The following is a 22,697-nucleotide window of genomic DNA, read 5'->3' as shown; positions in this document are numbered from 1 at the left end:
TAAGTCCATGTGTTCATTAGTTCATGTGTTCATAAGTTTGTGTGTTCTTCAGTCTTGAGTTCATACATTCATAAATTCATGTGTTCATATGTTCATAAGTTCATGTGTTAATACGTTCACATGTTCATAAGTTCTTGTGTTCTTGAGTTCATGTCTTCATAAGTTCATGTGTTCATAAGTTCATGTTCATACGTTCACATGTTCATAAGTTCATGTGTTCATAAGTTCATGTTCATACGTTCACATGTTCATAAGTTCATGTGTTCTTGAGTTCATGTCTTCATAAGTTCATGTGTTCATAAGTTCATGTTCATACGTTCACATGTTCATAAGTTCATGTGTTCTTGAGTTCATGTCTTCATAAGTTCATGTCTTCATAAGTTCATGTGTTCATAAGTTCATGTTCATACGTTCACATGTTCATAAGTTCATGTGTTCTTGAGTTCATGTGTTCATAAGTTCATGTGTTCTTGAGTTCATGTGTTCATAAGTTCATGTGTTCTTGAGTTCATGTGTTCATAAGTTCATGTGTTCTTGAGTTCATGTCTTCATAAGTTCATGTGTTCTTGAGTTCATGTCTTCATAAGTTCATGTGTTCTTGAGTTCATGTGTTCATAAGTTCATGTTCATACGTTCACATGTTCATAAGTTCATGTGTTCTTGAGTTCATGTGTTCATAAGTTCATGTTCATACGTTCACATGTTCATAAGTTCATGTGTTCTTGAGTTCATGTCTTCATGTGTTCATAAGTTCATGTGTTCTTGAGTTCATGTCTTCATAAGTTCATGTGTTCTTGAGTTCATGTCTTCATAAGTTCATGTGTTCTTGAGTTCACATGTTCATAAGTTCTTGTGTTTTTGAGTTCATGTCTTCATAAGTTCATGTGTTCATACGTTCATACGTTCATACGTTCATACGTTCACATGTTCATAAGTTCTTGTGTTCTTGAGTTCATGTCTTCATAAGTTCATGTGTTCATAAGTTCATGTTCATACGTTCACATGTTCATAAGTTCATGTGTTCTTGAGTTCATGTCTTCATAAGTTCATGTCTTCATAAGTTCATGTGTTCATAAGTTCATGTTCATACGTTCACATGTTCATAAGTTCATGTGTTCTTGAGTTCATGTGTTCGTAAGTTCATGTGTTCTTGAGTTCATGTCTTCATAAGTTCATGTGTTCTTGAGTTCATGTCTTCATAAGTTCATGTGTTCTTGAGTTCATGTGTTCATAAGTTCATGTTTATACGTTCACATGTTCATAAGTTCATGTGTTCTTGAGTTCATGTGTTCATAAGTTCATGTTCATACGTTCACATGTTCATAAGTTCATGTGTTCTTGAGTTCATGTGTTCATAAGTTCATGTGTTCTTGAGTTCATGTGTTCATAAGTTCATGTGTTCTTGAGTTCATGTGTTCATAAGTTCATGTGTTCTTGAGTTCATGTGTTCATAAGTTCATGTGTTCTTGAGTTCATGTCTTCATAAGTTCATGTGTTCTTGAGTTCATGTCTTCATAAGTTCATGTGTTCTTGAGTTCATGTGTTCATAAGTTCATGTTCATACGTTCACATGTTCATAAGTTCATGTGTTCTTGAGTTCATGTGTTCATAAGTTCATGTTCATACGTTCACATGTTCATAAGTTCATGTGTTCTTGAGTTCATGTCTTCATGTGTTCATAAGTTCATGTGTTCTTGAGTTCATGTCTTCATAAGTTCATGTGTTCTTGAGTTCACATGTTCATAAGTTCTTGTGTTTTTGAGTTCATGTCTTCATAAGTTCATGTGTTCATACGTTCATACGTTCATACGTTCACATGTTCATAAGTTCTTGTGTTCTTGAGTTCATGTCTTCATAAGTTCATGTGTTCATAAGTTCATGTTCATACGTTCACATGTTCATAAGTTCATGTGTTCTTGAGTTCATGTCTTCATAAGTTCATGTGTTCTTGAGTTCATGTCTTCATAAGTTCATGTGTTCTTGAGTTCACATGTTCATAATTTCTTGTGTTTTTGAGTTCATGTCTTCATAAGTTCATGTGTTCATACGTTCATACGTTCATACGTTCACATGTTCATAAGTTCTTGTGTTCTTGAGTTCATGTCTTCATAAGTTCATGTGTTCATAAGTTCATGTTCATACGTTCACATGTTCATAAGTTCATGTGTTCTTGAGTTCATGTCTTCATACGTTCATGTGTTCATAAGTTCATGCGTTCATAAGTTAATGTGTTCATAAGTTCATGTGTTCATACGTTCATGTGTTCATAAGTTAATGTGTTCATAAGTTCATGTGTTCATATGTTCATAAGTTCATGTGTTCATATGTTCATGTGTTCATAAGTTCATGTGTTCATAAGTTCATGTGTTCATAAGTTCATAAGTTCATGTGTTCATAAGTTCATGTGTTCATAAGTTCATATGTTCATGTGTTCATACGTTCATGTGTTCATAAGTTCATAAGTTAATGTGTTCATAAGTTCATGTGTTCATAAGTTCATGTGTTCATAAGTTCATGTGTTCATATGTTCATATGTTCATATGTTCATGTGTTCATAAGTTCATGTGTTCTTGAGTTCATGTGTTCATACGTTCATGTGTTCATAAGTTCATGTGTTCATAAGTTCATAAGTTCATGTGTTCATACCTGAAGGGTTCAAGGGTCGTCACCTCCACACCTGCGTCACACAAACATCCAGGTGAGAGACTTGAACATCAACTTCCTCCTCAGCCTCACCTGTCGCACCTCGTGATCGAGTTCGGTGCCTCTTGTCAGTCATCGCCTCCATCTGACCCACAGGTGAGCAGCTCCGGGTACTCAGAGGTCACAGGTCAAGAGTAGGACGTCACTCCCTCCAGGTCATGACCTTCAACACAGACACACGCCAGTCAAACTCTGGCACTCTGTGTACTCTTATGCTCTGTGTACTCTTATGCTCTGTGTACTCTTATGCTCTGTGTACTCTTATGCTCTGTGTACTCTACTACTCTGTGTACTCTTATGCTCTGTGTACTCTTATGCTCTGTGTACTCTTATGCTCTGTGTACTCTTATGCTCTGTGTACTCTTATGCTCTGTGTACTCTACTACTCTGTGTACTCTTATGCTCTGTGTACTCTTATGCTCTGTGTACTCTTATGCTCTGTGTACTCTTATGCTCTGTGTACTCTACTACTCTGTGTACTCTTATGCTCTGTGTACTCTTATGCTCTGTGTACTCTACTACTCTGTGTACTCTTATGCTCTGTGTACTCTTATGCTCTGTGTACTCTTATGTTCTGTGTACTCTACTACTCTGTGTACTCTTATGCTCTGTGTACTCTTATGCTCTGTGTACTCTTATGTTCTGTGTACTCTACTACTCTGTGTACTCTTATGCTCTGTGTACTCTACTACTCTGTGTACTCTTATGCTCTGTGTACTCTACTACTCTGTGTACTCTTATGCTCTGTGTACTCTTATGCTCTGTGTACTATACTACTCTGTGTACTGTGATGCTCTGTGTACTCTGATGCTCTGTGTACTCTTATGCTCTGTGTACTCTTATGCTCTATGTACTATACTACTCTGTGTACTGTGATGCTCTGTGTACTCTGATGCTCTGTGTACTCTACTACTCTGTGTACACTTATGCTCTGTGTACTCTTATGCTCTGTGTACTCTTATGCTCTGTGTACTCTACTACTCTATGTACTCCTATGTTCTGTGTACTCTTATGCTCTGTGTACTCTTATGCTCTGTGTACTATACTACTCTGTGTACTGTGATGCTCTGTGTACTCTGATGCTCTGTGTACTCTACTACTCTATGTACTCCTATGTTCTGTGTACTCTTATGCTCTGTGTACTCTTATGCTCTGTGTACTATACTGCTCTGTGTACTGTGATGCTCTGTGTACTCTTATGCTCTGTGTACTCTTATGCTCTGTGTACTATACTACTCTGTGTACTGTGATGCTCTGTGTACTCTGATGCTCTGTGTACTCTTATGCTCTGTGTACTCTTATGCTCTATGTACTATACTACTCTGTGTACTGTGATGCTCTGTGTACTCTTATGCTCTGTGTACTCTTATGCTCTGTGTACTATACTACTCTGTGTACTCTTATGCTCTGTGTACTCTACTACTCTATGTACTCCTATGTTCTGTGTACTCTTATGCTCTGTGTACTCTTATGCTCTGTGTACTCTGATGCTCTGTGTACTCTACTACTCTGTGTACTCTACTACTCTGTGTACTCTTATGCTCGGTGTACTCTAATGCTCTGAGTATTCTAGTGCTCTGTGTACTGCAGTGTTCCATTGTTCTGTGTATTCTCTGGATACTCTTGTCTCGTCCTCCTGGTTTTTAATCTAAATGTAAATTCTTGTCCTCGTTTGAACTCGTTCTCAGGCTGAAGATATGAAAACACAACTGTTCTACACAACTATACTACACAACTGTACTACACAACTGTTCTACACAACTATACTACACAACTGTACTACACAACTGTTCTACACAACTGTACTACACAACTGTTCTACACAACTGTTCTACACAACTGTTCTACACAACTGTTCTACACAACTGTTCTACACAACTGTTCTACACAACTGTACTACACAACTGTTCTACACAACTGTACTACACAACTGTTCTACACAACTGTACTACACAACTGTTCTACACAACTGTACTACACAACTGTTCTGCACAACTGTACTACACAACTGTTCTACACAACTGTACTACACAACTGTTCTACACAACTGTACTACACAACTGTTCTACACAACTGTACTACACAACTGTACTACACAACTGTTCTACACAACTGTTCTACACAACTGTACTACACAACTGTTCTACACAACTGTACTACACAACTGTTCTACACAACTGTACTACACAACTGTACTACACAACTGTTCTACACAACTGTTCTACACAACTGTTCTACACAACTATACTACACAACTGTACTACACAACTGTTCTACACAACTGTACTACACAACTGTTCTACACAACTGTACTACACAACTGTACTACACAACTGTTCTACACAACTGTACTACACAACTGTTCTACACAACTGTACTACACAACTGTTCTACACAACTGTACTACACAACTGTACTACACAACTGTACTACACAACTGTTCTACACAACTGTTCTACACAACTGTACTACACAACTGTACTACACAACTGTTCTACACAACTGTACTACACAACTGTACTACACAACTGTACTACACAACTGTTCTACACAACTGTACTACACAACTGTTCTACACAACTATACTACACAACTGTTCTACACAACTGTACTACACAACTGTACTACACAACTGTTCTACACAACTGTACTACAAAACTGTACTACACAACTATACTACACAACTGTTCTACACAACTGTTCTACACAACTGTACTACACAACTGTACTACACAACTGTTCTACACAACTGTACTACACAACTGTACTACACAACTGTTCTACACAACTGTACTACACAACTGTTCTACACAACTGTACTACACAACTGTTCTACACAACTGTACTACACAACTGTACTACACAACTGTTCTACACAACTGTACTACACAACTGTTCTACACAACTGTACTACACAACTGTTCTACACAACTGTACTACACAACTGTACTACACAACTGTTCTACACAACTGTACTACACAACTGTACTACACAACTGTTCTACACAACTGTACTACACAACTGTTCTACACAACTGTACTACACAACTGTACTACACAACTGTTCTACACAACTGTACTACACAACTGTACTACACGACTGTTCTACACAACTGTACTACACAGCTGTTCTACACAACTGTACTACACAACTGTTCTACACAATTGTACTACACAACTGTACTACACAACTGTACTACACAACTGTACTACACAACTGTTCTACACAACTGTACTACACAACTGTTCTACACAACTGTACTACACAACTGTTCTACACAACTATACTACACAACTATACTACACAACTGTTCTACACAACTGTTCTACACAACTATACTACACAACTGTTCTACACAACTGTTCTACACAACTATACTACACAACTGTTCTACACAACTGTTCTACACAACTGTTCTACACAACTGTTCTACACAACTGTTCTACACAACTATACTACACAACTGTTCTACACAACTGTTCTACACAACTGTACTACACAACTGTTCTACACAACTGTTCTACACAACTATACTACACAACTGTTCTACACAACTGTTCTACACAACTGTTCTACACAACTGTACTACACAACTGTTCTACACAACTATACTACACAACTGTTCTACACAACTGTTCTACACAACTGTACTACACAACTGTTCTACACAACTGTTCTACACAACTGTACTACACAACTGTTCTACACAACTATACTACACAACTGTTCTACACAACTGTTCTACACAACTGTTCTACACAACTGTACTACACAACTGTTCTACACAACTGTTCTACACAACTGTTCTACACAACTATACTACACAACTGTTCTACACAACTGTTCTACACAACTGTTCTACACAACTATACTACACAATTGTTCTACACAACTGTTCTACACAACTGTTCTACACAACTATACTACACAATTGTTCTACACAACTGTTCTACACAACTGTTCTATACAACTGTTCTACACAACTGTTCTACACAACTGTACTACACAACTGTTCTACACAACTATACTACACAACTGTACTACACAACTGTTCTACACAACTGTACTACACAACTGTTCTACACAACTGTTCTACACAACTATACTACACAACTGTTCTACACAACTGTTCTACACAACTGTTCTACACAACTGTACTACACAACTGTTCTACACAACTATACTACACAACTGTTCTACACAACTGTTCTACACAACTGTACTACACAACTGTTCTACACAACTGTTCTACACAACTGTTCTACACAACTATACTACACAACTGTTCTACACAACTGTTCTACACAACTGTTCTACACAACTATACTACACAATTGTTCTACACAACTGTTCTACACAACTGTTCTACACAACTATACTACACAATTGTTCTACACAACTGTTCTACACAACTGTTCTACACAACTGTTCTACATAACTGTTCTACACAACTGTTCTACACAACTGTACTACACAACTGTTCTACACAACTGTTCTACACAACTGTTCTACACAACTGTACTACACAACTGTTCTACACAACTGTTCTACACAACTGTACTACACAACTGTTCTACACAACTGTTCTACACAACTGTTCTACACAACTGTACTACACAACTGTTCTACACAACTGTTCTACACAACTGTTCTACACAACTGTTCTACACAACTGTACTACACAACTGTTCTACACAACTATACTACACAACTGTTCTACACAACTGTACTACACAACTGTACTACACAACTGTTCTACACAACTATACTACACAACTGTTCTACACAACTGTACTACACAACTGTTCTACACAACTATACTACACAACTGTTCTACACAACTGTACTACACTACTGTACTACACAACTGTTCTACACAACTATACTACACAACTGTTCTACACAACTGTACTACACAACTGTTCTACACAACTGTTCTACACAACTGTTCTACACAACTATACTACACAATTGTTCTACACAACTGTTCTACACAATTGTTCTACACAACTGTTCTACACAACTGTTCTACACAACTGTTCTACACAACTATACTACACAACTGTTCTACACAACTGTTCTACACAACTGTTCTACACAACTATACTACACAATTGTTCTACACAACTGTTCTACACAACTGTTCTACACAACTATACTACACAATTGTTCTACACAACTGTTCTACACAACTGTTCTACACAACTGTACTACACAACTGTTCTACATAACTGTTCTACACAACTGTTCTACACAACTGTACTACACAACTGTTCTACACAACTGTTCTACACAACTGTTCTACACAACTGTACTACACAACTGTTCTACACAACTGTTCTACACAACTGTTCTACACAACTGTACTACACAACTGTTCTACACAACTATACTACACAACTGTTCTACACAACTGTACTACACAACTGTTCTACACAACTATACTACACAACTGTACTACACAACTGTTCTACACAACTGTGTCATGAAGAAGCAGATGTAAAGCAACATGTGGATCTTCACCAGCAACCACTACAAACACACACACACACACACATACACTCACACACACACACACACACACACACACACTCACACACTCACACACACACACACACACACGTACGATGAGGTGTTGTGAGGTCACAGCTGAAACCAGACGTCAATTTATGAGGAGACGAAGAGATGAGGAGAGAAGGAGGAGAAGAAGAGATGAAGAGATGAGGAGCAGATGAAGGAGGAGATGAAGAGATGAGGAGCAGACGAAGGAGGAGGTGAAGAGATGAGGAGCAGACGAAGGAGGAGATGAAGAGATGAGGAGCAGACGAAGGAGGAGATGAAGAGATGAGGAGCAGATGAAGGAGGAGATGAAGAGATGAGGAGACGAGGAGAAGAGAGGAGGAGATGAGGAGATGAAGAGACGAGGAGAAGATGAAGGAGGAGATGAAGAGATGAGGAGCAGACGAAGTAGGAGATGAAGAGATGAGGAGACGAGGAGAAGAGAAGAGGAGGAGATGAGGAGATGAAGAGATGAGGAGACGAGGAGAAGAGAAGAGGAGGAGATGAGGAGATGAAGAGATGAGGAGACGAGGAGAAGAGAAGAGGAGGAGATGAGGAGATGAAGAGATGAGGAGACGAGGAGAAGAGAAGATGAGGAGATGAGAAGATGAAGAGATGAGGAGACGAGGAGAAGAGAAGAGGAGGAGATGAGGAGATGAAGAGATGAGGAGACGAGGAGAAGAGAAGAGGAGGAGATGAGGAGATGAGGAGATGAAGAGATGCAGAGGAGAAACATGGAGAAGAGAACAGAACGTACTAAAGCAGCGGCGCTCCTCGTCCTCCTCTTCCTCGTCCTCCTCTTCCTCTCTGCAGCCTCCTTCACAGCAGCGCTGCTCCCTCTCTTTGTCGCCTCACTGGAGGGAGGGGGCAGACAGACAGAGGAGGGAGGAGGTGATGATGATGATGAAGGTGGAGGAGCAGACACTGCAGCAGAGGAGACACTTCATCCATGATCACACACAGAGTGACTGACACATCAGTGTTGTCATGGTGACTAGTGTGTGATACAGTGTTGTCATGGTGACTAGTGTGTGATACAGTGTTGTCATGGTGACTAGTGTGTTCCACATCAGTGTTGTCATGGTGACTAGTGTGTGTGATACAGTGTTGTCATGGTGACTAGTGTGTGATACAGTGTTGTCATGGTGACTAGTGTGTGATACAGTGTTGTTATGGTGACTAGTGTGTTCCACATCAGTGTTGTCATGGTAACTAGTGTGTGATACAGTGTTGTTATGGTGACTAGTGTGTTCCACATCAGTGTTGTCATGGTAACTAGTGTGTGATACAGTGTTGTCATGGTGACTAGTGTGTTCCACATCAGTGTTGTCATGGTGACTAGTGTGTGATACAGTGTTGTCATGGTGACTAGTGTGTTCCACATCAGTGTTGTCATGGTGACTAGTGTGTGATACAGTGTTGTCATGGTGACTAGTGTGTTCCACATCAGTGTTGTCATGGTGACTAGTGTGTGATACAGTGTTGTCATGGTGACTAGTGTGTGATACAGTGTTGTCATGGTGACTAGTGTGTTCCACATCAGTGTTGTCATGGTGACTAGTGTGTGATACAGTGTTGTCATGGTGACTAGTGTGTTCCACATCAGTGTTGTCATGGTGACTAGTGTGTGATACAGTGTTGTCATGGTGACTAGTGTGTTCCACATCAGTGTTGTCATGGTGACTAGTGTGTTCCACATCAGTGTTGTCATGGTGACTAGTGTGTTCCACATCAGTGTTGTCATGGTGACTAGTGTGTGATACAGTGTTGTCATGGTGACTAGTGTGTGATACAGTGTTGTCATGGTGACTAGTGTGTTCCACATCAGTGTTGTCATGGTGACTAGTGTGTGATGCAGTGTTTTCATGGTGACTAGTGTGTGGTACAGTGTTGTCATGGTGACTAGTGTGTGATACAGTGTTGTCATGGTGACTAGTGTGTTCAACATCAGTGTTGTCATGGTGACTAGTGTGTGATACAGTGTTGTCATGGTGACTAGTGTGTGATACAGTGTTGTCATGGTGACTAGTGTGTGATACAGTGTTGTCATGGTGACTAGTGTGTTCCACATCAGTGTTGTCATGGTGACTAGTGTGCGATACAGTGTTGTCATGGTGACTAGTGTGTTCCACATCAGTGTTGTCATGGTGACTAGTGTGTTCCACATCAGTGTTGTCATGGTGACTAGTGTGTGATACAGTGTTGTCATGGTGACTAGTGTGTTCCACATCAGTGTTGTCATGGTGACTAGTGTGTGTGATACAGTGTTGTCATGGTGACTAGTGTGTTCCACATCAGTGTTGTCATGGTGACTAGTGTGTGTGATACAGTGTTGTCATGGTGACTAGTATGTTCCACATCAGTGTTGTCATGGTGACTAGTGTGTGTGATACAGTGTTGTCATGGTGACTAGTGTGTGTGATACAGTGATGACTAGTGTGTTCCACATCAGTGTTGTCATGGTGACTAGTGTGTGTGATACAGTGTTGTCATGGTGACTAGTGTGTTCCACATCAGTGTTGTCATGGTGACTAGTGTGTGTGATACAGTGGTGACTAGTGTGTTCCACATCAGTGTTGTCATGGTGACTAGTGTGTGTGATACAGTGTTGTCATGGTGACTAGTGTGTCATACAGTGTTGTCATGGTGACTAGTGTGTGTGATACAGTGTTGTCATGGTGACTAGTGTGTGATACAGTGTTGTCATGGTGACTAGTGTGTGTGATACAGTGTTGTCATGGTGACTAGTGTGTGATACAGTGTTGTTATGGTGACTAGTGTGTGATACAGTGTTGTCATGGTGACTAGTGTGTTCCACATCAGTGTTGTCATGGTGACTAGTGTGTTCCACATCAGTGTTGTCATGGTGACTAGTGTGTTCCACATCAGTGTTGTCATGGTGACTAGTGTGTGATACAGTGTTGTCATGGTGACTAGTGTGTGTGATACAGTGTTGTCATAGTGACTAGTGTGTGATGCAGTGTTGTCATAGTGACTAGTGTGTGGTACAGTGTTGTCATGGTGACTAGTGTATGGGACAGTGTTGTCATGGTGACTAGTGTGTGTGATGCAGTGTTGTCATAGTGACTAGTGTGTGGTACAGTGTTGTCATGGTGACTAGTGTATCGTACAGTGTTGTCATGGTGACTAGTGTGTGTGATGCAGTGTTGTCATAGTGACTAGTGTGTGGTACAGTGTTGTCATGGTGACTAGTGTGTGGTACAGTGTTGTCATGGTGACTAGTGTGTTCTACATCAGTGTTGTCATGGTGACCAGTGTGTGATACAGTGTTGTCATGGTGACTAGTGTGTGTGATACAGTGTTGTCATAGTGACTAGTGTGTGTGATACAGTGTTTTCATGGTGACTAGTGTGTGGAACAGCGTTGTCATAGTGACTAGTGTGTGTGATGCAGTGTTGTCATAGTGACTAGTGTGTGGTACAGTGTTGTCATGGTGACTAGTGTGTGGTACAGTGTTGTCATAGTGACTAGTGTGTGTGATGCAGTGTTGTCATAGTGACTAGTGTGTGGTACAGTGTTGTCATGGTGACTAGTGTGTGGTACAGTGTTGTCATAGTGACTAGTGTGTGTGATGCAGTGTTGTCATGGTGACTAGTGTGTGATACAGTGTTGTCATGGTGACTAGTGTGTGGTACAGTGTTGTCATAGTGACTAGTGTGTGTGATGCAGTGTTGTCATGGTGACTAGTGTGTGATGCAGTGTTGTCATAGTGACTAGTGTGTGGTACAGTGTTGTCATGGTGACTAGTGTGTGGTACAGTGTTGTCATAGTGACTAGTGTGTGTGATGCAGTGTTGTCATGGTGACTAGTGTGTGATGCAGTGTTGTCATAGTGACTAGTGTGTGGTACAGTGTTGTCATAGTGACTAGTGTGTGGTACAGTGTTGTCATAGTGACTAGTGTGTGTGATGCAGTGTTGTCATGGTGACTAGTGTGTGATGCAGTGTTGTCATAGTGACTAGTGTGTGTGATACAGTGTTGTCATGGTGACTAGTGTGTGTGATGCAGTGTTGTCATGGTGACTAGTGTGTGATGCAGTGTTGTCATAGTGACTAGTGTGTGTGATGCAGTGTTGTCATGGTGACTAGTGTGTGATACAGTGTTGTCATGGTGACTAGTGTGTGGTACAGTGTTGTCATAGTGACTAGTGTGTGTGATGCAGTGTTGTCATGGTGACTAGTGTGTGATGCAGTGTTGTCATAGTGACTAGTGTGTGTGATACAGTGTTGTCATGGTGACTAGTGTATGGTGGCTTGTGTGTGGTACAGTGTTGTCATGGTGACTAGTGTGTGGTACAGTGTTGTCATGGTGACTAGTGTGTGGAACAGCGTTGTCATGGTGACTAGTGTGTTCCACATCAGTGTTGTCATGGTGACTAGTGTGTTCCACATCAGTGTTGTCATGGTGACTAGTGTGTGATAGTGTTGTCATGGTGACTAGTGTGTGATAGTGTTGTCATGGTGACTAGTGTGTTCCACATCAGCGTTGTCATGGTGACTAGTGTGTGATAGTGTTGTCATGATGACTAGTGTGTTCCACATCAGTGTTGTCATGGTGACTAGTGTGTGATAGTGTTGTCATGGTGACTAGTGTGTTCCACATCAGCGTTGTCATGGTGACTAGTGTGTTCCACATCAGTGTTGTCATGGTGACTAGTGTGTGATAGTGTTGTCATGGTGACTAGTGTGTGGTACAGTGTTGTCATGGTGACTAGTGTGTGATACAGTGTTGTCATGGTGACTAGTGTGTGTGATAGTGTTGTCATAGTGACTAGTGTGTGTGATACAGTGTTTTCATGGTGACTAGTGTGTTGAACAGCGTTGTCATGGTGACTAGTGTGTTCCACATCAGTGTTGTCATGGTGACTAGTGTGTTCCACATCAGTGTTGTCATGGTGACTAGTGTGTGATAGTGTTGTCATGGTGACTAGTGTGTTCCACATCAGCGTTGTCATGGTGACTAGTGTGTTCCACATCAGCGTTGTCATGGTGACTAGTCTGTGATAGTGTTGTCATGGTGAGTAGTGTGTGATACAGTGTTGTCATGGTGACTAGTGTGTGATAGTGTTGTCATGGTGACTAGTGTGTGTGATACAGTGTTGTCATAGTGACCAGTGTGTGATAGTGTTGTCATGGTGACTAGTGTGTTCCACATCAGTGTTGTCATGGTGACCAGTGTGTGATACAGTGTTGTCATGGTGACTAGTCTGTGATAGTGTTGTCATGGTGACTAGTGTGTTCCACATCAGTGTTGTCATAGTGACCAGTGTGTGATAGTGTTGTCATGGTGACTAGTCTGTGATAGTGTTGTCATGGTGACTAGTCTGTGATAGTGTTGTCATGGTGACTAGTGTGTTCCACATCAGTGTTGTCATAGTGACCAGTGTGTGATAGTGTTGTCATGGTGACTAGTCTGTGATAGTGTTGTCATGGTGACTAGTGTGTTCCACATCAGTGTTGTCATAGTGACCAGTGTGTGATACAGTGTTGTCATAGTGACCAGTGTGTGATAGTGTTGTCATGGTGACTAGTGTGTTCCACATCAGTGTTGTCATAGTGACCAGTGTGTGATACGGTGTTGTCATGGTGACTAGCGTGTGTAGCTGAGGTCGGACGGGTCCAGAGTTCTGGTCAGAACTTTCATCTGTCGAGCAGAACTCTCTGTTTCCACGGCAACATCCTGGGTCTCAGCGCTTCTTCTTCTGCAGGCGACGCTGTTACCAGCAGGTCAACGAGCAACACCGTGCTAGCAGCTGCATTAGCATTAGCCAGTGACGCACCGCTAACCAAAGCAACTTTATTGACACAAAAAAAAGAGACAAACGTAGGAACACAGGCTTCAGTCCAGGTCCTCGTCCGCAGGCGGGACCAGCAGAGCGGCTCCTTCCCTGGACAGACGGTCCGCCTGTTCGTTGCCAAGGTAGCCGGCGTGACCCGGGATGTGCAGCTGGTGGAGAGAGAGACGGTCACACGGGTCCAGGACCGGGTCCAGGACCGGGTCCAGGACCCGGTCCAGGACCGGGTCCAGGACCGGGTCCAGGACGGGGTCCAGGACCGGGTCCAGGACGGGGTCCAGGACCGGGTCCAGGCAGAGACTCACCCAGACCACGTCCAGCTGCTGGTTCAGGGCGTCCAGCTTCACGAAGTCCGTCTTGTTGCACACCGGCCCCCCAGACTTCAGCCTCCAGCCGTTCAGCTTCCAGTTGTGCACCCACTTGGTGACCCCTGTGCACCAGAGATCCGTGTGATCACCCCTGGACCACGTCTGACCTCACGTCTGACCTCACGTCTGACCTCGCGTCTGACCTCGCGTCTGACCTCGCGTCTGACCTCGCGTCTGACCTCGCGTCTGACCTCGCGTCTGACCTCGCGTCTGACCTCGCGTCTGACCTCACGTCTGACCTCACGTCTGACCTCACGTGTGGTCGTCATGTTTCCGCAGGGGTTCAAAGGTCGCGACTCACCGTTGATGGTGAACTTGCTGTCGGTGTAGACGACCAGCTTCTTGATGTTGTTCTCGCGAGCCTGTTGGAGCGCACGACACGCCGCCTGTGACACACCGGTTAGAGTGAGTGAGTGAGTTTGTGTGTGTGTGTATGTGAGTGAGTGTGCGTATGTGTGTGTGTGCATGAGTGTTCGTGTGTTTCACCTGAATCTCTGCTCGTTGACTTGTTTGTCTTCCACTCATTCGATCAGACACATTTCTGCAACACAACAGGTCTCATGAGTCTGAGTGTGTGTGCGAGTGTGTGTGTGCGAGTGTGTGTGTGCGAGTGTGTGACTGTGTGTGTGTGAGTGTGTGTCCGAGTGTGTGAGTGTGTGTGTGTGAGTGTGTGTGTGCGAGTGTGTGTGTGTGTGTGTGTGTGTGTGTGTGTGTGAGTGAGTGTGTGAGTGTGAGTGTGTGTGTATTCAAGCTCACAGTGTGTGATTTGCTCCCCAGTAAACTCCGATTCCAGCTCTGGCTCCTTTTTTACCGTTGCTGGAGCAACAACCGTCCGTGTAGACGACCACTGCGTCTCCTGGAGGAGGACCAGCACATGAAGACCAGGACCAACACATGAAGACCAGGACCAGCACATGAAGACCAGGACCAACACATGAAGACCAGGACCAGCACATGAAGACCAGGACCAGCACATGAAGACCAGGACCAACACATGAAGACCAGGACCAGCACATGAAGACCAGGACCAACACATGAAGACCAGGACCAACACATGAAGACCAGGACCAGCACATGAAGACCAGGACCAGCACATGAAGACCAGGACCAACACATGAAGACCAGGACCAGCACATGAAGACCAGGACCAACACATGAAGACCAGGACCAACACATGAAGACCAGGACCAGCACATGAAGACCTGGACCAACACATCAGGACCAGGACCAGGACCAGGACCAGCACATGAAGACCAGGACCAGCACATGAAGACCAGGACCAGCACATGAAGACCAGGACCAGCACATGAAGACCAGGACCAGCACATGAAGACCAGGACCAGGACCAGGACCAGCACCAGGACTCACCCATGTAGGTGAAACCATCAGACGTCACCACGTGTTTGGCTCGTTTGGACTCAGGTCTCGCCTCCTGCTGTGATCGACACCTCTTGGTTCCCAGAGCGACGCAGTCCAGCGGCTCTGGACCTCGACGAGGAAGAAGATCGTGTTCCTCCGACGAGGACCTGGAGGTCTCGGCTCTGATCCCATGACCGGCTCCTGAGGCTCCTGGGGCTCCTGAGGCTCCTGAGGCTCCTGAAGCTCCTGAGGCTCCTGAAGCTCCTGAAGCTCCTCTCACGAAGGCCCAGGCGTTCTTCTCTGAGTCAAACTTCTTGTACGCTGCAGACGGGAACTTGTCCACCTGACTCTTGCACTCGTCCCTGAGACACACACACACACCAGAGTGAGCTGAGGACCATCACTTGACTCGACCACTGGGTTTGATGAACATCTGACAAGTTCATTGAAACTCAGTAACTCATGGACGTTCGACCCTCAACTTTATTGATCCTCAGGAGGATCTTCATCATCTACTGAGGTAGAACTTTATTGATCCTCAGGAGGATCTTCATCATCTTCTGAGGAAGAACTTTATTGATCCTCAGGAGGATCTTCATCATCTACTGAGGAAGAACTTTATTGATCCTCAGGAGGATCTTCATCATCTTCTGAGGTAGAACTTTATTGATCCTCAGGACGATCTTCATCATCTACTGAGGTAGAACTTTATTGATCTTCAGGAGGATCTTCATCATCTTCTGAGGTAGAACTTTATTGATCCTCAGGAGGATCTTCATCATCTACTGAGGAAGAACTTTATTGATCCTCAGGAGGATCTTCATCATCTTCTGAGGTAGAACTTTATTGATCCTCAGGAGGATCTTCATCATCTTCTGAGGAAGAACTTTATTGATCCTCAGGAGGATCTTCATCATCTTCTGAGGTAGAACTTTATTGATCCTCAGGAGGATCTTCATCATCTTCTGAGGAAGAACTTTATTGATCCTCAGGAGGATCTTCATCATCTTCTGAGGTAGAACTTTATTGATCCTCAGGAGGATCTTCATCATCTTCTGAGGAAGAACTTTATTGATCCTCAGGAGGATCTTCATCATCTACTGAGGAAGAACTTTATTGATCCTCAGGAGGATCTTCATCATCTTCTGAGGAAGAACTTTATTGATCCTCAGTAGGATCTTCATCATCTTCTGAGGTAGAACTTTATTGATCCTCAGGAGGATCTTCATCATCTACTGAGGAAGAACTTTATTGATCCTCAGGAGGATCTTCATCATCTTCTGAGGAAGAACTTTATTGATCCTCAGGAGGATCTTCATCATCTTCTGAGGAAGAACTTTATTGATCCTCAGGAGGATCTTCATCATCTTCTGAGGTAGAACTTTATTGATCCTCAGGAGGATCTTCATCATCTTCTGAGGAAGAACTTTATTGATCCTCAGGAGGATCTTCATCATCTTCTGCATCTAAATCTTTGAAACTTAGTTCATCTATTGAAGGTTGAAGATCCAGATCCACCAACAAAGGCGTTTTAAATAAAAGGTTTTAATATTTAAACAATAGAATTATAATCAAATTTCATATCATTTGAATGTTGAATTATAATATTTCATCTGTCAATCATGATCTCACACACAGACAGACAGACAGGCGCACGCACACACACGCACAAACACAGACAGACACACACACACTCACGCACACACTAACACACACACTAACACAGACACACAAACACAGACAGACACACACACACTCACGCACACACACACACTAACACAGACACACACACTAACACAGACAGACACAGACACACTAACACAGACAGACACACACACACACTAACACACACTCACACAGACAGACACACACACACTAACACAGACAGACACACACACACACTAACACACACTCACACACTAACACAGACAGACACACACACACTAACACAGACAGACACACACACACACTAACACACACTCACACACACACTCACACACACTAACACAGACACACACACTAACACAGACAGACACAGACACACTAACACAGACAGACACACACACACACTAACACACACTCACACAGACAGACACACACACACTAACACAGACAGACACACACACACACTAACACACACTCACAGACAGACACACACACACTAACACAGACAGACACACACACACACTAACACACACTCACACACTAACACTAACACTCACACACACACTAACACACACTCACACACTAACACTAACACTCACACACACACTAACACAGACAGACACACACACACTCACACATACACTAACACACACAGACACACACTCTCTCACACTCTCACACACACACACACACACTCTCTCACACTCTCTCACACATACACACACACACACAAACACACTCACACACACACAAACACACTCACACACACAGACAGACAGACACAGACACACACACACACACACACACACTAACACACTGACACACACACACATACTAACTAACACACTGACACACACACACCCTCTCACTCTCACACTCTCACTCTCACTCTCACACACACACACACACACACACAGACACACACACACACACACACACACACAGACACACGCACACACACACACACACACACACACACACACACACACACACACACACACACACACTCACACACACCACACACACACACACTCACCAGGATCCATACACTCCAGGGTTGAATCCCTTCCTCACAGCGTAGAAAAACCTTCCCTTCATGTCTTCGCTGCTGAAGCTCCTGATGACGTAGAAGAATCTCTTCATGGCCTCCAGGCCTCCATCACCTGAGACCCTTCTGACGTAAACAACCGTTAAACAGCCTCGCAGGTGTCGCTACAACTTCCTACGTGATGACGTCACACGCTGCGTCACGCGAACGTTCTCTTTAAAACATTTTAAATAAATTAAATAAACGTCAACAGAAGGTTTACATGATTCTTTTGAACACATGAAACATTTCTATCGACAAGAAGACCATCTTACCTGCACAGGTCTGATCTGACGACAGTCGCTGACGTCACAGCGCCACCTGCAGCCCGGGAGTGTGGCTCACACTCTTAACATCAGCGGTGAGTGTCTTTCAGAACCACGCGCACTTTGACCTCTTCGACGTCATCATCACGCAAAAGCTGCGTCACTCTGAGGCGCTCAGAGATGACTTTGAACGCTCCCGGCCACCGTAGATCACGTCAAATGACTTTTCTGCAAACGTGTTCTGACAGAGACGTCGGAACTATTCTGAAAGAAATAGTCTGGAGGAAAACTCCCTTTCCGCTAAACGCCCGCGCGGCCCCCAAACTCTCGCGAGACTACCGAGCTCGCGACAGCTCATTAGCGGAACTCTCGCGAGGCGTCGGTCTCTTCTTGGCCGTCGTTGACAGAGGTGAGTCGATGCGTCTCCGCGCAGCAGCTTTTTTCCTCCATTTCGGTGTTAAATCGTGTCCAAGAAGCGAATCTTCACTCGAGTTGCTTCTCTTTCACTCTGATGGCTTAGATTGAAGCGTTTCCGAGGACGGATGGTCTTTGGCGGCCAGGATGATAGAAGCGGTGGTCGGTGACTGAGCGATGCTAGTAGCGGTTAGCAGGCCTAGCATGTGTCGCTCGTGCGGCGCCGAGATTTATTCACTATAAAACGTTCACCTTCGTTCAAATGTTCGCAACACTGACGGACGTGTAAGTTCGTGGTTCACGTGTTTAGTTCGTGGTTCACGTGTTTAGTTCGCGGTGAAAGTACCGCACGAGTAGCGTTAGCATCGATGCTAAAGCTAACTAGCCGTGGACACTGTTGAGGTTCTTCTTCTTCTTCGTGGTCCAACTGTGTTCATTCTCGTCCACAGACACGAGGCCATGTTCAGTACCAGCGCCAAAATAGTGAAGCCTAATGGCGAGAAGCCAGACGAGTTCGAGTCCGGGATTTCCCAGGTGAGTGGCTCAGACCATGTGTTGCTATGGCGACGTTTGTAAGAGTGTTTAGTGCATATTTAAAGTCATGGTTCATGTTGTCGACTTATGTTCACTATCTTCAGTCATCTGTGCTTTTTATCGACGTGTTTGTTCATTTTAATGTAGCGCCTGAACATCTAAACACCTCAGATGTTCTGTTTGTGTGCGATCTCCAGTCGCTACATTAAAATGAACAAACATGTGAGTCCATTGGTCCAGTTACACACTAGCGACGGGGGCAGGACCTGGTTCTGGTTCTGTCCCAGTGGCGTATGGGAGCGTAGCTCTTGAGCCGAGACGTACAGTCCCGTTCCACGCCGTCGCACATTAAGCTCCGCCCCCCGGTTGATGCCGGCGAGGAAAGAGCCTCCTGTATATTCCTAAAGCTTCCCAGAATGCACCAGTGTCTGGGGAGTCTAACCATGCAGGAGACAATGCAGACGTTTGAGGTTGAGTCCGTCCTGGAGATGTTGTCCACTCGGGTTCTCCTCGCCCGTCAATGGGACGAAGACCTGCTTAGACCTGGTCCAGATGTCCACGTCACTGCTGGTTCTGAAGATGTTTGTGTTTCAGGCTCTGCTGGAGCTGGAGATGAACTCGGACTTGAAGGCTCAGCTGAGGGAACTGAACATCACCGCAGCTAAAGTAAGACCCTCTTCTGGTCTGCAACCTTTCACGTTCAGAGCGACGGGGGCAGGACCTGGTTCTGGTTCTGTCCCAGTGGCGTATGGGAGCGTAGCTCTGAGCCGAGACGTACAGTCCCGTTCCACGCTGTCGCACATTAAGCTCCGCCCCCTGGTTGATGCCAGCGAGGAAAGAGCCTCCTGTATATTCCTAAAACTTCCCAGAATGCTTCAGTAGCTGGGGAGTCTAACCATGCAGGGGACAAACTCTCTAAACCTGGTCCTGGTATCGGGCACTGATGTGTGTTCTCTTTGCAGGAGATCGAGGTTGGTGGCAGCAGGAAAGCCATCATCATCTTCGTCCCTGTTCCTCAGCTCAAGTCCTTCCAGAAGATCCAAGTGCGTCTGGTCCGAGAGCTGGAGAAAAAGTTCAGCGGCAAGCATGTGGTCTTCATCGCTCAGGTGGGTCCTAGGTTCTGGACTTCTTGGTCATGTCTTTGTGCATCTGTAACCCGGTTGATGCGACGGGGGCAGGACCTGGTTCTGGTTCTGTCCCAGTGGCGTATGGGAGCGTAGCTCTGAGCCGAGACGTACAGTCCCGTTCCACGCCGTCGCACATTAAGCTCCGCCCCCCGGTTGATGCCGGCGAGGAAAGAGCCTCCTGTATATTCCTAAAGCTTCCCAGAATGCACCAGTGTCTGGGGAGTCTAACCATGCAGGAGACAAACTTGAAGGTCACCGCGGGTCGCTCTCTTGTAGAACCTCGGGGTCAAGGGTCAGACGTGGAGGTCGACCAGTTGAGATGCAGTTATTGTGGCTCTGATGCAGCCTCTCGTGTGATTGGTCGCACCGAGCCACAGCCAATCAGCAGCGAGGACCTGCCACTGCTCTCAGGGTTGATGTTAAGAATCTCCTGAAGTCACTTTGGTCGACGGTGGCGTTCAGACCAGAGCGTCTGTCGGACATGTTGTTGACTATCATCGCTATTGACCGTCCCGTAAACAACATACTAACTCCGGAGGTAGAAGATGCTTCCTCTTCTACGTGGAAATGATCAACACAGGCCTAGAGCGCCCTCTGGTGGTTTAGTGTGAAAATAACACGGACAAACTATGACAAAAACTGACACTTGTAGTCCAGAAAATACTGTATAATGGTTTCAGTGTCAGTTCTCTGTACTTTGTTTACGTAATGAAACTTCTGATGGCATCGACCCTGAGATCTGGTTCAAGGTCGCGACAGATGAACCCACGTCACTCTCGCTGTTCACTCTTGTTGCTACGTGTGGCTTCACGAGATGTTCTTCTTCCAGAGGAGGATCCTTGCAAAGCCAACCAGGAAAAGTCGCGTCAAGAACAAGCAGAAGCGACCCAGAAGGTGAGGTCACTTCCTGTCGGGCCTGGCGGCGCCGGAGACTGAACTTGTCACGTGACTTCCCCCTTCAGCCGGACACTGACCTGCGTCCACGACGCCATCTTGGAGGACCTGGTGTTCCCCAGCGAGATCGTGGGGAAGAGGATCCGAGTGAAGCTGGACAGCAGTCGACTCATCAAGGTCCACTTGGACAAGGCCCAGCAGAACAACGTGGAACACAAGGTGAGTGTCGCGCACACACACACACTCTCACACACACACACATCTGTGCTTTTTATCGACATGTTTGTTCATTTTAATGTAGCGCTCGGTGGTCCAAAAAGACACTGAACATCTAAACACCTCAGATGTTTGTGCTCCAGTCGCTACATTAAAATGAACAAACGTGTGTGAGTCCATCAGTCCAGTTACACACTAGCGACGGGGGCAGGACCTGGTTCTGGTTCTGTCCCAGTGGCGTATGGGAGCGTAGCTCTGAGCCGAGACGTACAGTCCCGTTCCACGCCGTCGCACATTAAGCTCCGCCCCCCGGTTGATGCCGGCGAGGAAAGAGCCTCCTGTATATTCCTAAAGCTTCCCAGAATGCACCAGTGTCTGGGGAGTCTAACCATGCAGGAGACAAACGTTGTCCCGATTGTTCTCTTTGCTCAACGGTTCCTTGTCTGTCCACCAGGTGGAGACGTTCTCTGGAGTCTACAAGAAACTGACGGGCAAAGACGTCGTGTTTGAATTTCCTGAGTTCCAGCTGTGAAGCCTGGAGGAATAAAGTTGTTTTCTGTTCAACAGCCTCTCGTGCTTCGAGTCTCATCGTTCATGACCTTCATGACCTCAGCGGCTGAAATAATGTTCTAAACCATCTTCAGGATCTTGTTGCTTCTCCTAAGCTGTTAAACCAGTGGTTCTTAACAG

At 44.5% G+C, this 22,697-nt stretch overlaps 3 protein-coding genes and 4 non-coding genes across 10 annotated transcripts in view; 5 read left to right on the top strand and 2 right to left on the bottom strand.

Moving 5' to 3' along the window:
* The window catches only part of myt1la (myelin transcription factor 1-like, a), a 33,174-nt gene extending 24,069 nt beyond the window's left edge, over nucleotides 1–9,105 (bottom strand). For both annotated transcript variants that reach the window (XM_087806485.1, XM_087806486.1), the window contains exons 1-3: nucleotides 9,021–9,105; nucleotides 2,737–2,866; nucleotides 2,647–2,677 (exon numbers count right to left, since the gene is read on the bottom strand). In XM_087806485.1, the coding sequence (XP_087662611.1) occupies nucleotides 2,647–2,677; nucleotides 2,737–2,788 (83 nt within the window). In that variant the 5' untranslated portion in view covers nucleotides 2,789–2,866; nucleotides 9,021–9,105. The remainder of the gene's footprint in view (nucleotides 1–2,646; nucleotides 2,678–2,736; nucleotides 2,867–9,020) is intronic.
* A 4,960-nt stretch (nucleotides 9,106–14,065) lies between these two features.
* On the bottom strand, nucleotides 14,066–19,216 carry rnaseh1 (ribonuclease H1). 3 transcript variants are annotated; one of them, XM_087805472.1, is made up of 8 exons: nucleotides 18,832–19,216; nucleotides 18,506–18,643; nucleotides 15,814–16,166; nucleotides 15,202–15,301; nucleotides 14,932–14,986; nucleotides 14,747–14,831; nucleotides 14,383–14,507; nucleotides 14,066–14,229 (listed from the first exon to the last, which is right to left on the bottom strand). In XM_087805472.1, the coding sequence occupies exons 2-8, from the start codon at nucleotides 18,610–18,612 to the stop codon at nucleotides 14,122–14,124; spliced, it is 933 nt and encodes a 310-aa protein (XP_087661598.1). In that variant the 5' UTR covers nucleotides 18,613–18,643; nucleotides 18,832–19,216; the 3' UTR covers nucleotides 14,066–14,121. The 3 variants fall into 3 exon arrangements, with proteins under 3 accessions (XP_087661598.1, XP_087661599.1, XP_087661597.1); XM_087805473.1 differs by having other exon boundaries at nucleotides 18,506–18,640; XM_087805471.1 differs by lacking the exon at nucleotides 18,832–19,216 and having other exon boundaries at nucleotides 18,506–18,802.
* Nucleotides 19,217–19,656: 440 nt separating this feature from the next.
* rps7 (ribosomal protein S7) lies at nucleotides 19,657–22,576 on the top strand. Its single transcript, XM_087805474.1, has 6 exons — nucleotides 19,657–19,770; nucleotides 20,365–20,436; nucleotides 20,733–20,876; nucleotides 21,727–21,791; nucleotides 21,860–22,010; nucleotides 22,462–22,576. Exons 1-6 carry the CDS (start codon nucleotides 19,696–19,698, stop codon nucleotides 22,537–22,539), a joined length of 585 nt encoding a protein of 194 aa, XP_087661600.1. The 5' UTR covers nucleotides 19,657–19,695; the 3' UTR covers nucleotides 22,540–22,576.
* Nucleotides 20,021–20,228, top strand: LOC148066909 (small nucleolar RNA SNORA73 family). The gene has a single exon (XR_015713292.1). It is a non-coding gene; the product is annotated as a small nucleolar RNA SNORA73 family (small nucleolar RNA).
* Nucleotides 20,476–20,682, top strand: LOC148066908 (small nucleolar RNA SNORA73 family). Its single transcript, XR_015713293.1, has one exon. It is a non-coding gene; the product is annotated as a small nucleolar RNA SNORA73 family (small nucleolar RNA).
* LOC148066907 (small nucleolar RNA SNORA73 family) lies at nucleotides 20,936–21,142 on the top strand. The gene has a single exon (XR_015713291.1). It is a non-coding gene; the product is annotated as a small nucleolar RNA SNORA73 family (small nucleolar RNA).
* LOC148066906 (small nucleolar RNA SNORA73 family) lies at nucleotides 22,206–22,412 on the top strand. The gene has a single exon (XR_015713290.1). It is a non-coding gene; the product is annotated as a small nucleolar RNA SNORA73 family (small nucleolar RNA).
* Nucleotides 22,577–22,697: the final 121 nt, after the last annotated feature.

This window comes from Callionymus lyra, chromosome 13, assembly GCF_982586985.1.
Source record: "Callionymus lyra chromosome 13, fCalLyr1.hap1.1, whole genome shotgun sequence".
NCBI classification, from domain to species: Eukaryota; Metazoa; Chordata; class Actinopteri; order Syngnathiformes; family Callionymidae; genus Callionymus; species Callionymus lyra.
This window is presented reverse-complemented; position numbering and strand designations above follow the sequence as displayed.